Source organism: Meleagris gallopavo, chromosome 1 (genome assembly GCF_905368555.1).
Source record: "Meleagris gallopavo chromosome 1, MGAL_WU_HG_1.1, whole genome shotgun sequence".
Classification (NCBI taxonomy): Eukaryota; Metazoa; Chordata; class Aves; order Galliformes; family Phasianidae; genus Meleagris; species Meleagris gallopavo.
In genome coordinates this window covers 60,102,211-60,115,094 of record NC_139404.1, presented here as the reverse complement: position 1 = coordinate 60,115,094, position 12,884 = coordinate 60,102,211, and the positions used below count along the sequence as shown (strand labels likewise).

The 12,884-nt window shown below is 36.9% G+C and overlaps 1 protein-coding gene across 8 annotated transcripts in view; it reads right to left on the bottom strand.

Annotated features, from left to right (window-relative positions):
• ERC1 (ELKS/RAB6-interacting/CAST family member 1) overlaps positions 1-12,884 on the bottom strand; it is a 293,295-nt gene that overhangs the window by 56,174 nt on the left and 224,237 nt on the right. For all 8 annotated transcript variants that reach the window (XM_085229906.1, XM_085229899.1, XM_085229922.1 and 5 more), the window contains one exon: positions 3,095-3,239. In XM_085229906.1, coding sequence (XP_085086032.1) covers positions 3,095-3,239 — 145 coding nt within the window. The remainder of the gene's footprint in view (positions 1-3,094; positions 3,240-12,884) is intronic.

The window sequence follows — 12,884 nt, the reverse complement described above, 5'->3', positions numbered from 1 at the left end:
TTTTCTAAACAGTTATCTCTGTCAGAAGCTCTTTTCTAGCTTGCTGTCAGATTCATAAATCAGGCCCATGGTGCTCACCACAGTATGCGTAACTCTTCACACAAACCACCTCCTTCCGATATTGCTCAGCACTTCTGTCTGCATCCTACGTACATGGAAACTGGAACCTCTTAGTCAACAGTGCTCTCTAGCCAACTGAAAGAACTGCTTTCCCACAACAAACTGTAAGTGTTTCCTAGAAATGGGATGGACTGAAATACAACGTACTTATCAGGGATCTCAACAGTCCTAAAATAGTTTTAAGGACACAAAGAAGGAAATACTGAGGTCAGGATCCTAACTCTGAATCTGAAGGAATGAATAAACTTTTTAAGATCTAGAATTGCTTTTCAGAATCTTCCGGAAGATCTTGATTAACCAGCACTGCTTGTTTTTCTTGAACAATGTTTAATGTTATATGTTTAATACAAGTTTGATTTTTCACTCATGATTTCTAATGGAATTTTAGGAACTGCAGCTAAACTTCTAAGACATTCCTGAAATGTGATACAGTCCCCTGGAACTGCTAACAGAGATGGACCTTTGTTCGAGATGTAGAGTAGGATATAGGCAGAGAAAATTTAAGCTGATGAAGAGGCATTGTGGCTTTTTTTGAAAACACAAGGCTGTTCAGCTGGGTGACCTGTAATTACCAAAGAGAACCACAAGGGGAAAACAACATTATTTGCAAAGCGCATGGAAAAATTATTTTCCCTTTAACTATATTTGTAATGAGAATCGTGGAAAATATCATAGCCTTTTCATAGCCATCTCTTCTGCCCCATCTCCTGTATCTGGAGCTGCTGTAGTTGGTGATTTGAGTTGGTTACCTCAGTGCAGAAAAAGTACATATTAAAACTACTTGTACTGAAGAAATAAATGTGATGTCAGGTCCCCTATATCTTATAGAGTGGGTTAATTGTCTGTTGATAGAATTACTGTCCATGATAAGCAACTCTGAAGAGCTTTTCTTTCAATAGTACTGAAGGTGGCACACGAAAAAGGACAAAAGATGACAGACTCTTACAATGTAGGATAGATTATGTCAAATCTCTGTTACATCAAATAAGGATATGTCAAGCACAGCTTTAATAGAGTTTAAATTGTTTATATATAAACATATATTCTGTCTTAGATACCAGGGATGCACTGGACAGTACCTTGCAGTCCTGTTGTCTATGATTTTATATTTGCTCATATACTATTTATATATAATGCTCATAGCAGAGATGTTTTGAGTAGACTATGATTTACTGTATGCTTTCTTCAAGGTTCTTTTAAGAAGAGGAACAATTATGAGTCTTTATTGATAAGGGCAATTTCGGATTCAGAAACTTCAAAGGCATTTGGATATTCCAATGATTTTTTTAAAAAGGGGCTACTGATCCGAAAAACAGATAACATGTAAGTCCAGAAGCAGCCTCAATTCATAGAGGTCATAGCAAGAAAAATTTGAAATTAATCTCTCATGAATTTGTTTATTTTGAAAATTAAGTATGTTGTACCTATGCATAAAAGCACTTAAAATGGGCATCCTTCAGAGAAATGCCTCTGAAGGAACAATATATGATATTATGTGACTTATCAGCACTGAAAACTATTGATATGAACTACAATATTCTAAAAATCATCTAGGTGAAACTTCAGACACTATAGAAAATCACAATGTTAGTATACAAACTGCATACACACAAGTATTCAATAGGAAAAAAAAAACACAAAAACCAACCCTAAAGACCATTCTCTTCACCAACCAAGGATAATCAGAAGGAAATGAGGAAGAACAATGTGCACGAAGGAGCTACAATTTAAACTTGAGACAAGAACCGCTAATAAATAAAATGCCAATTTCTCTTAAAATGAGTAGTAACATATATTAAGGCTGTTACACCTACAGACAGTTACTCTAAGAAAATAAGTACAGTTGCTGTCAACACTTCAGAATACTGTCATAGTAGGAGGGCATCTGGATGATGAGTGAAAGTAGTTACAACCTTTGCTCAAAAGTAAATGGGTAAATGGTTTTTTCTACTTGTTTTAGTGCTATTGTAAAACTGCACAACCTTTGTTGCGCAATTAAACAGTACATAATTGTCATCTTAAAAATACATGACCTGTAACCTACTTGTACTTTCTAAGGAAGAAGCAGAGAAATCCCTTATTAGGGACCAGCCATGTTTTTGTCTTAGATTTTGACAGCAAGAAAAATAACGTTTTACAAATGAAATACACGTAAAACTTGATGGAAGACGGAATCAGTGGCACTGAAGAAGTTGATACTGGATTGACAGTAGTATTATATGCTCTTTCAGGGAATGTGGCATGGGAGGAATGTAGCATTGTCCATCGAAAGTGTTACAGTGAAAAATCTACACACATTCTGGATCTCCTACTGAAAGAATTGCCTGCTTCCTCATTCTTTCATTGGAACTGTATCTTTCACTTTGCATTTAATATCAAAACTTAATTTTGAAAGCGTGAATCGAAATATAATTTTTCTGATCATTTTGCTTAAACATAAAGAACTTGGAAACAGGAAAAGAACAGAAATAGAAAGGGACCAATCTCTTCACTAGCATAAGACCTCCCAGATTCCACTTAAGTAGCTGCCATTCCCTTACAGTGCTTCTGTCATAGATTAGGAACCACAGCAGAGACTGTGTAGTGTAACAGATGCATTTGACCTTTACAGAAAGCATTTTCTACAGTCTATGTTTCCTCTCTGACAAGAAAAGTACAGGTCACCAAAAGTACTATCACTGCACTTCCCTGAGCCTCTGGAAGTTAAAGATAAATGTCATTTTAAGTCATAGTGTCCTATATATTGTACCATACATTTATTAATGAGGCAGGGACACAAAGAAACTTCCTTTATAATTGAGACTGTTTCATTCCCACCCATCATGAGCTCATGATCGGTAGCTAGTTTAAAGTCGATATTTATGTACTTTTTGTTCCGATAGATGGAGATTATGTATTATTAGTTCCAAAAATCAAGATAATAACCTCACATTAAATTATTAGCTGGTTTCTTTCCTATCCTCCCTCTACTCACCTGCTGCTTGAGCTGTTGCACAAGGCGGTCTTTCTCTCGTTTGAGGGCAGCCACTTCATCTTGAGTCTTCTTCTTAGAGGATGAAAGTTCTAGCAGAGCAATATTGGCATCTTTTTCACTAATGGCAGCAAGGAGGGCTTCTTGTCTGAAAAGCACATGTAGGTAGGTGATCATGCTGTGGAACTCAGAGATTTGAACATACAATAAACATTGTAGCAGTATGCAACTCGACCGAGCAGAAATAAACATGGTTATTGTGGTCATACGTCCATCGGTGGAGCAGGAAGCTGAGACCTACCTGCCCCCAAACCCAAGATGACAGTGCTGATACCAAAGTTGCTTATAGGACAAGAAAAACATATGATATGCTCTTATTCTGCACTTAGCTGCTCCATTTTTAATAACTACCATTTACTGCTTCCTCCGCTGAAGATTTTCATTCCTTATACTGGTTTACATTTCCAGAACGGATTTTGAGAGTTCACACAAAAATACTTGACTGATCATAAGAGTTCTGTGTTAAATTACATTAGGTTACATTGCCTATTCATGCAGCTATTTTAGAAGGTTTATTGAAATCACTTGAACAATACGGAGTATTCCCAGAAGCATATGATGACACGGACACTTTTGTGCTACAAGACAGATGCTGAAATAGATGCCCTTAAGCATGCTTGAGCTATTCTCTGACTTTTGTTTGCAAGTAGTCGATATAATAATGGGCTCTTTGATATGTATCTTGAGTAATTAAGAGAAAAGTCACAAATCTTTTGCAGCTTTGAAGAAATATTTTAAGCAAGAACGTTCCGTCACAGTGTAATAACTAGATACAGAAACACCGCCTTACCAATAGCAAAAAACTCTCACAAATATCCCAGTGTTGTCTGAAACATTTTGTAGGTACTGCAGAGAGGAGAGATGCAGACAATAACCTTGCCAATAAGACAGCAGTTCTTGAACTCACAGGGCTGCTATACATTAGGGAAAACCACTGTTTCTGACCATAATTCTCACCTCTGATTGTTGTGGCCAAGTCAGGATACACAAGAGAAAATAAAGGAAAAGTTGTTGTCCAATAGGAATGGCCAGTACCTGACCTCGTAAAAAAGAGACATGCTGTTCCACTACATAAAGGATAGAACAGAGGTCCTTCCTAACTATGGTGTGAAAGGTGTTATCATGCAGGAGAGATGAAGAAAGAGGGAGTTGGAATAGATTTTCAATCTACCTTTAATCTAAAAATTTAGTTGTAAATGGAATCAAAGTAGTAAAGGTTCCAAATTCCCAAATAATCCAAATTTTGACCTCATTCAAAAGAAAGTCATAGTAATGTTAGTAATTTCAGAAAAATAATTTTCAAGAATAATAAGGGGTGCTAAAATAATTCTGCTAATCATGATAATAGCAATTATTATACTAATGACAGTGCCATAACAGTTGTTCATTAAGAACATAAGAAACGTTGAAGAACCTCAGTGTAAACTATTAGGATCGATGTTAATTATACCAATACATCCATTTGTTGTCAAGCTCTTTTTATAATCAAGACCCATTCATAACCTGCTGACTTAGGATCACAATGACAGACTGCTAAGGGTAGTAATGACATTAAATCTTCTTTTCCTATTTCATCTATTACTACTCCTTGAGGAGACTAAATCAGCTTTCTCATTTTCCTTCTGTATCTTCCTTTTAAATAACTTAATTGTGGATAAAACAAGAATATTTGCTGCAAAAAGTGTACTCGTTGGACTCCATGTGAAAAAAGACGACAGAGAAAATTTGGAAAAAAGGGAAAAACGAACGACTATCATTTAATATTGATGTCTTAAACATATGTATCCAACACAATGGACTTACAAGCCTACGGCTTGGAAAGGTAAATGACTGGTACTACCTGAATACAGAAATTTTTATGTTAGATGCTGAAAACTTCACAGATTTTTTTATGTTACTAAGCATGGAAAGATGCATCTATTACTGCAGTGTTTCTGAGAATGGGGAGTGAAATAATTCCATCAGGGATTTCAGGGCTTAAATCAAGAGTGTAGGGAGACGCATTCTTAAATATGTAGGAAGTAGTCGTATAGTTTGCATTGGCTGCAGCTGAGCTTGATGAAGAATTTATTGTCCTGGATACACAGTAATCCCTCCTCCAAACTGTATTAACAACAGCACATATATTCACTTCTTAACCTTGCTCTTCCAAGAAGTTTGAACAATAGTTTTTCCTCTTAAAATGCCCAATATACATCATTTTGATAGAATGGGACCAGGAACTGACTGCATGTGAAGTTATGCTGACACATCTGAGAAGACAGTAGCTTCTGAGAAACTCAGGACTGTAACCCTTTAACCCAGCACAGCAGTAGCGAGCACAGCACTTCAGACCACAGATTAAGAAGAGTTTTGTGAAAGGCACATGGATTCCACAGTACCAGAACAGAAGCTATTAGTTTCTTAAGCAACTTCTCTTTGGGAATTGTATGGATGAGACATCGCATTTAAAAAAGCCCTTATTGTTTTTACAGGTGAAAACAAACAAACAAACACAACATAGCTCTCACTTGAAAGGTGTGGAGTTTTTCTAAAACAATGGGTGAACTGACATGATTCACTGGTAAGAAAATCCGCTACTATTTTCACAGCTGGGAATGGAATAACAACTTTTTCTTATGGATTACAGATCTAGGTAAGAAGAGGATGACGAAGTATGACCTGCCTTCGTTCTGATCCCAGTTTGTGAGCATGCTCTTAAGAAATATTTATGCCAGTTTAAGCTGAAGACCTCTATCACAGCACAGGCTGAAGAAACCAGAACATAAAAAAGCCTCACTTCCAAGATACGATCTCTGTTCATCCCCTCTGTTGCTCCATGGATTACTACCCATATACAGATGTTTGTTATTAAAAGAATTTCAACTGAAGCCATATACCTAGTATATATATTTTCTTAAAAAGTAAAAAAAAAAAAAAAAAAAAAAAAAAAGTAAACGAACTGTGTATTCCAAGAAAAAGACAACAACGTGTTTCAACAGACCAATTTTTTTTCACCATCTGACAACAGAATAGACTTACACAATGGACTTTCTGTGGATGGAATTTCTCTCTGGATTTATGTGTTTCTTCTGCATGCAAACAGAGTAAGCTTGCTTTAGGTGGACTAACAACTCATCAAAAATGACAGATCCAGTGCCTAAATCTTGCCTATATTATATACTAGCCAGACTATAGAAAAATTGGCACACTAATTTATTCCTTGAACTTCATGACATGACACCACAAAGTCAGGCATTTTTAGATGCTTTAAAATAATGGAAAGATATTCTAAATACATTTATTCCATGAAGAAAGGAAAAGGTGTGCATCAGATTCCCAGTTCAACACTGCAGATGTGGGAACAACTGATAATGGCTGCATTATTACTGCAACTTTGTTTTTGTTGCTTTTCCTTTATGGAAAAGTATCCAACTTTGGATGTCTGCCTAAAACATGAAAAATATCAATAGAATGAAGTGACAAAATATGATACACAACCTCTGCTTTTTCTAGCTATTGGTATCCTGGGAAAGACAGACTGGTTTGGTGTTCTGGTAATTTTCACTTTCTTTACAGTAATCTGTTTTGATTCTAAAGAAACACTTATTCTTTTAATAGTAAATCCACAATCCTCGCTGATGATTCAGGACCAGAGCCAAGAATATCTCTGTAATAGTATCTATGTAGCCTTTACTCTGGCATGAAATTTGAGGTGCCTCAAAGAGCATGTAAGGCTTACCTCTGCAATCAAATGTTTTGTTGCTCATCTCTACTTCTTAAATGAAAATTCCAGGACAGTGAGATAATGGATAGCGATCTGTCACATATTTATCACTGTGTAAACTTCACTACAACAGCTCAGAAAAAAACATCCTACCGTTCAAAACTTCAGTGCTCTATTATCTGTGATATGTGGCTGTTGGTCAAGAAATGGGGTGAAAGGAGCTGTGTCTTTCTGAATATTTTCTGGAACTGAAGCGTGACAAAGATTGTGCTTGCTGCAAAACCCAAGATGTTGATTTTTTAAAATGCTGTTTAACACCAGAGTCACTACAGCTCATATAAACACAACTGTATATGTTAGGGTGGGTATTTCTGTGCCAACTGTAACTCATCAGGGGGAGCACTGTCTGTATAATGCAAGGAAATGGTTTCAATTTGCACCAGGTAAGGTTTAAGTTGGATACCAGGAAGACTTTCTCAATGAAAAGGGTGCACAGGCATTGGAATAAGCCCAGAGAAGTGTGGAGTTCCCTTCACTGAAGGTATTTAACAGACATGTGGATGTTACACTTAGGGACAAGGTCTAGTGGTGCACTTGATGGTGTTAGGTGGATGGTTAGGCTTGGTGATCTTATGGGTCTTTTTCAGCCTAAATTATTCTATAATTCTATTTATCTCTTTATTTCAGCAGACTCTATAGCCTGTTCTGAGCAGTACCGTAGCTCACAAGATGTAAGAGCCATTAAGGTGGTTTCAGTATTAACAGAGGAAGAAAACTTAGTGAAAAGAGAATTAGGATTACCTCTGAACTGGACAAAAAGCAGCTCACTATAGAGAAGTGGGATTATTTTTCCCCCATTTATGCTGAAGCCTTTCACTGATAGAATCATGATTACCACAGACTGGAGTGGTACCAAGACCAGTAAGTTCAGTTCTTAAGAGATGGTGCTGGATGTATTCTGAAGATAAATATGGCAATACAGCTGTCCTTTGGGGTACTTCTGATTCACCCCCAGTCTCCATTTTCTCATCTGTACAGCTGGGTCTGAGATTTCTTACAGCTGATACCAAAGATGCAATGATAACAAAAAAATGATTCCAACTCTATGATATGGATGGATTCAGCAGACTGAAATACCATGTGGAAGGCAATGATGATTGTAGAGCAGAGAAGTCACTGAAAATTGCCATGACTGAATTCTCCTGATGACAAATATTGTAAGTCTATGAAGTACTCCTGAGAAAGTTGTCCTGTAGCATCTTCTGGCCATCCTAATACTTTTGTTGTGACACAACAACGAACAGTATGCAAAGACACAACTCTTTCAGATCTTGAATGTTAACGTCTAACTACAGGAAAATAACAGGACAAGAAGGCAATAGTTTAAATTTCAGCTAAGTTTTCACTATAGGCCTTGAATCAAGTCAAAGCTTTAAGAATGTCCCTTAATAAAATAAAGACTTCTTTTTTTAATGAAAGCTTAAAAATGTACTTTTTTAGAATTATGTATTCCTATCACTGCAAATTGTAGAAATAAAAGGCATTCAGCGAAGCAGCATTTTCTAAACCTCTCTGTAGCACAGAACAAGGGGCTTAAAGTGGTAAAGTTGCTGAACAATATTATTCTTAGAGAGCAGTTCAGCTGCACAGACTTTAGTACAAATGGCAGGTGCTAGTAACTTATATACATGTTCACAGAGGCCCCACAAAAAGACAAATACAGCACTTACGAGATTTTTTGTGTGGGCTTGGATGAGGGTAAATAAATGATCTACAGTTTGAGTATTTGAATGAGGCTGGAAAATGAGAAAGCGCAGTTCATGTAGATTCAGTTACCAAGTACGATTATCACCAAAACAACCCAGTGTGCAGTGTAATCATATCTCCTTACACATCTCCTTGGAGTACTGGAGACACTAGAACTTGTTTTAATTCCTCTTTTTCCTCTTCAGTGAGCCACAGCATATTTTTGAAAACAGGGACGTGAGACTTTCTAACTAGTCAGAAACCCTCAGCAATGCAAGACCAGTGTGCTATATTGCTGGATAATGAGCTGTAGTAGGATAAGTCCAGTAAGAAGATATAAAAAATGTTCATCTACAACATCTTAAGTGTTTTAACTACCAGAATAGCCAAGCTTGTCCTCTGGCACAGAAATAATAAAATTAAGATGTATCAACAGTGCCTTAATAGCACTTGGTTTCAGAAGACCATGCAAGTTCTTCACAGTTCTTTCCCAGTAAAGAGGAATTATTCTGGTAAAAAGTATCACAAAGTGAATTTAAAAGTCAGTTTTAGACTATACAGCATAGTTCGGAGGATTTTAATACACAAATATTTATCATTTGGAGGAGTAACAGGCCGCAACATGCACTGAATTAATGATGCTTCAAAGTGTAACTATTTTAAATCTACTTGAAATATGTAAACATAGTATTTCAATGAATAACACAAATTCCAATTAGAAACGTTAAAAATACACTGTTCTATATCATAAAAAATTATGAGACTTTTTCCTATGTGGGGTATTTCTCAAAGTGTAAATGAGATAATAAAAAAGCAGCGTTGAGATCACTAGTAGCATTGATTTTAATGTCACTGAGGAACTGGGCTAATTTGATCAGGTCTGGTTTCATTCTGGAGATCAAATCTGTAGGTAGGCAAGGGCTCACAGCAATCTAGCCAGCTCCTTCAGCTGCTGCTCTTCTGTGAGAAATGAATGACCTCCCAGAGTTCTCAACTTGGTATATTAAAATAAACTGTAATTACGCCTGGCATGCCTTTAATGCACAAGGCTCAGAAGTGGAAAGGTTCTGCTATTTCATAAACTGTTTAGTCTCTAGCTGTACAGGCATCAGCTGCCACAGAAAGAAAGAGCTGCTAGTTGGACAGTACTTGTATCAGTTGTCTGATTTTAGTCCACTGCAATCACTATTCACTTAAAGCCTACAGAAAATACCCATCAAGCTTCTAATCCTCTTCCATAGCAGACATTTGTAAGATTTAAACTGTCAAATCAACATTTAAATAAGAATTGTATTGTTTTCGTATGATTTAAAAAGAAAACAAAACACTTCCCATAAAGTGATGACAACATAAAAAGCAATCCAGGCAAACTATGATGACATTAAGGTGATAGCTTAGAAAATAAAAGTGATAGGAGAAATGGTATTTAGTGATTTCCTGAGTTTGGTAGAATAATACTGGTTGGTTGGGTCACATCTGATAAACTATTAGAAAGTAATTAGTAAAATAGCACACCAAACAGCTGAGCCAATGGGTAGTTATCCTAGGACTAGCATCCTTCTCATACTACTCTGTTAACACATATACATGGTAGTTCTAAACTCAGAGGTTTTTTCTTACTTTTTTAATTTTTATTTTTTTGCCAGTTAGAGGTCATCTTCAGAAAATTAAGAAATTCTAACTGGTCTGAACCACACTGAGATCAAATTTCAGATTTCAACACTCTGAGACCGTGGTAACTGAAAGCCATCATCCCGCAACTCTGATTCCTGCAACTGCATCAGCACATGAGGGAGGAGGCAGTTCACTCAAGGTTCTAGATACTAAAATTAGGTTCTTAAATAACTTGGAAAAGATACAGGCAGGCAGACCAAAGAACACCATTTTAACACGCTAATAGATCAGTACCTTATTTGAAGCAAGTTGCCAAAAGCTGCACCATCTACAGTTTCTGTAGTATTTAAGATGCAGCCATATGAAAAGCACAAAGTATAATCCCATAGCAAGTAAAACATTTGTCCAAGAGAAACAGTAGCAACATCTTTCTGCAAAGAGGTGGGAAAAAATCTAACTTGGCAATATGTACTACCTGCTCTTTTAATTACAGCTGGCAGCAATCAAACCTCAAGCTGCAAATTAATTTCCCAAACACAGACTTACACCCTCACTCAAGAGGTATAATACTGCTCCTTCCACTCCTGTACTTGCTTCCTGAATCAAGAAGTTACCTTTGTCTTGTCTGAATGGCGTTTCAGCAGTTTCTCTGCTCTGTGATTTAAACCCTCACAGCTGTCATATTTACTCAAAGCCTATGGAAAATGCTGATCAAGCTTTTAATGCTGATAAAATGGCCAATCATCATTACAATAAGAACCATATTGTGTAAGAAAGAACTGCGTATTCAGACAAACAGAAGGAAATAAGACATTGTCTGTCAATTTGATGCATCCTGAATTTGTACCTCTTCACTACTCTTTTCAGTGTCACCACCTACAAGTAAACACAGCTGGAAAACAAGAGGTAAATACATAAATTATTTGCAAATAGAGTTGCGTGGTCATGAGAGACGCTCCTTTGATTTTCCTTTGCCTGAATGGTGTAAACAGTGAATGTTGTCTTTAGACACAGGAAGCACTATTATTTGTGCTGTCTTTGTAAGTAAGTAAATAAACATGATACTCATAACTTACTTGGACTTTCCTGTACTATTTGTCTGTAACATCCTAAATGCCTAGAATCATCAAAACATCACTCCTACAATGGACAGACAACACTTTTTGAAGCCCTTTCCTTCAAGACGTCGAATACAGCTGTAACTTATTTTATAAATCCTTTGTACCACTCTTCCTGCCAATGATTTAACCCTTCTTTTGCCTACAGCTTTTCAGCTTTATTTTACTGTTTTGGCAGATGAAGAAAAGATTTGTGTTTCCTAATTGGTCATGTCTGAGCACTCAGAATTTCTGTACAGTTCTAGACTGTGTCCGCCAAAGATTCCAACAGAAAATCTAAAGCTTTCACAGATAGACTTTCCAATCAATTCCTAATTGGTGAGGCTTTTTACTGATTAATTCTTCCAGTGAGAAGAAGGCTGCTGCATATCACAGCTGCTAAACTGACAGTGCATGAGCCTTACCTATTTGTCTCTGAAAAGTGGCAGCTTCTGAAGATGGCACAGTTTAAAGAAAATTTTGAACGCTGGCACCTGATGTCATAGGTGACTTGTTCCTATATAGGGTAGAATTGTTTTAAGAAAATTATCCTTGTGTGACCAGCCTTTGGTGTAAAAACTATAGGAGTGGCAGGAGTACTCACAAGTCTTCCAAGTTCAATAGAGCTGGTTTTTCTGAGGAGGAATTCCTGAAACTTGCACTGACTTTCTTCTTCTACATCTTAACAGCAATGCAAATGGAGCGTGAATTAGGGTATAATTTTCATCCAGGCAATACAGGCTACCCGAATACACCCACTAGAGTTTGAAAAATAACCTTATAAGAAAGTCAGCTCGTTTCTTTTCCTGTGACATGGTCAAGTACAGGTTGAGCTCTGGCTTAGCATGTTGTTTCACAATCAGCTTAGGACGATATAAGACACGGCTCTTACTGAAAGAAATGGCTCTGTCCTTGCATTTCTAGGCTTCTGCTTCCTCCCTAGTGTTAGCACTAAGGAGAGAACCTCACCCTGACTAAACAGGAGAAAACCAAATCTGACCACAAGGTCCTTATTCCTAGAGGAATGTAGTTCTTCAAGACACTGCTACAGTGTCAAAACCCTCAGTTGCGAAAGCCAGTGCTGCCAAAACTTAAGAATGGAAAGTGAATCATGGCATTCGCATTGATTATAACAACCACAAAGTGAAAACAATTGTTCTTAAATTATGTCTGTGTGAATTAGACTCCAGGTGAAAGCTAGCAGAAAGAAATTTCAGGTCTGTCATTCAGATAATGACTACGATACTGCAGTCTTAGTGTGGTTTCTGATCAGGTGAAAAGGCCGAGCCATGGCTTACAACATAGCTGTTTTGAGAAAACTATCCAACCTATGGACTTGAATCAAAGCTTTTTTCTAATATAGAGAATTTACCTCCTTCCCAAATGACTATCATTGATGTCATCTCTAGTAAGTATAATGATCACTTCTTTTTGTGCCTGCGTTGTTTCCATAATTAATATACTCACTCTGATCCTTACCTTCCGTTCTTTGTATTTTATTAGCTGCTCATTGGAAGCTGAGGCAAAGGTAGTCACCTAATTTTGGGACATCGTAGATACTATTGCTAAT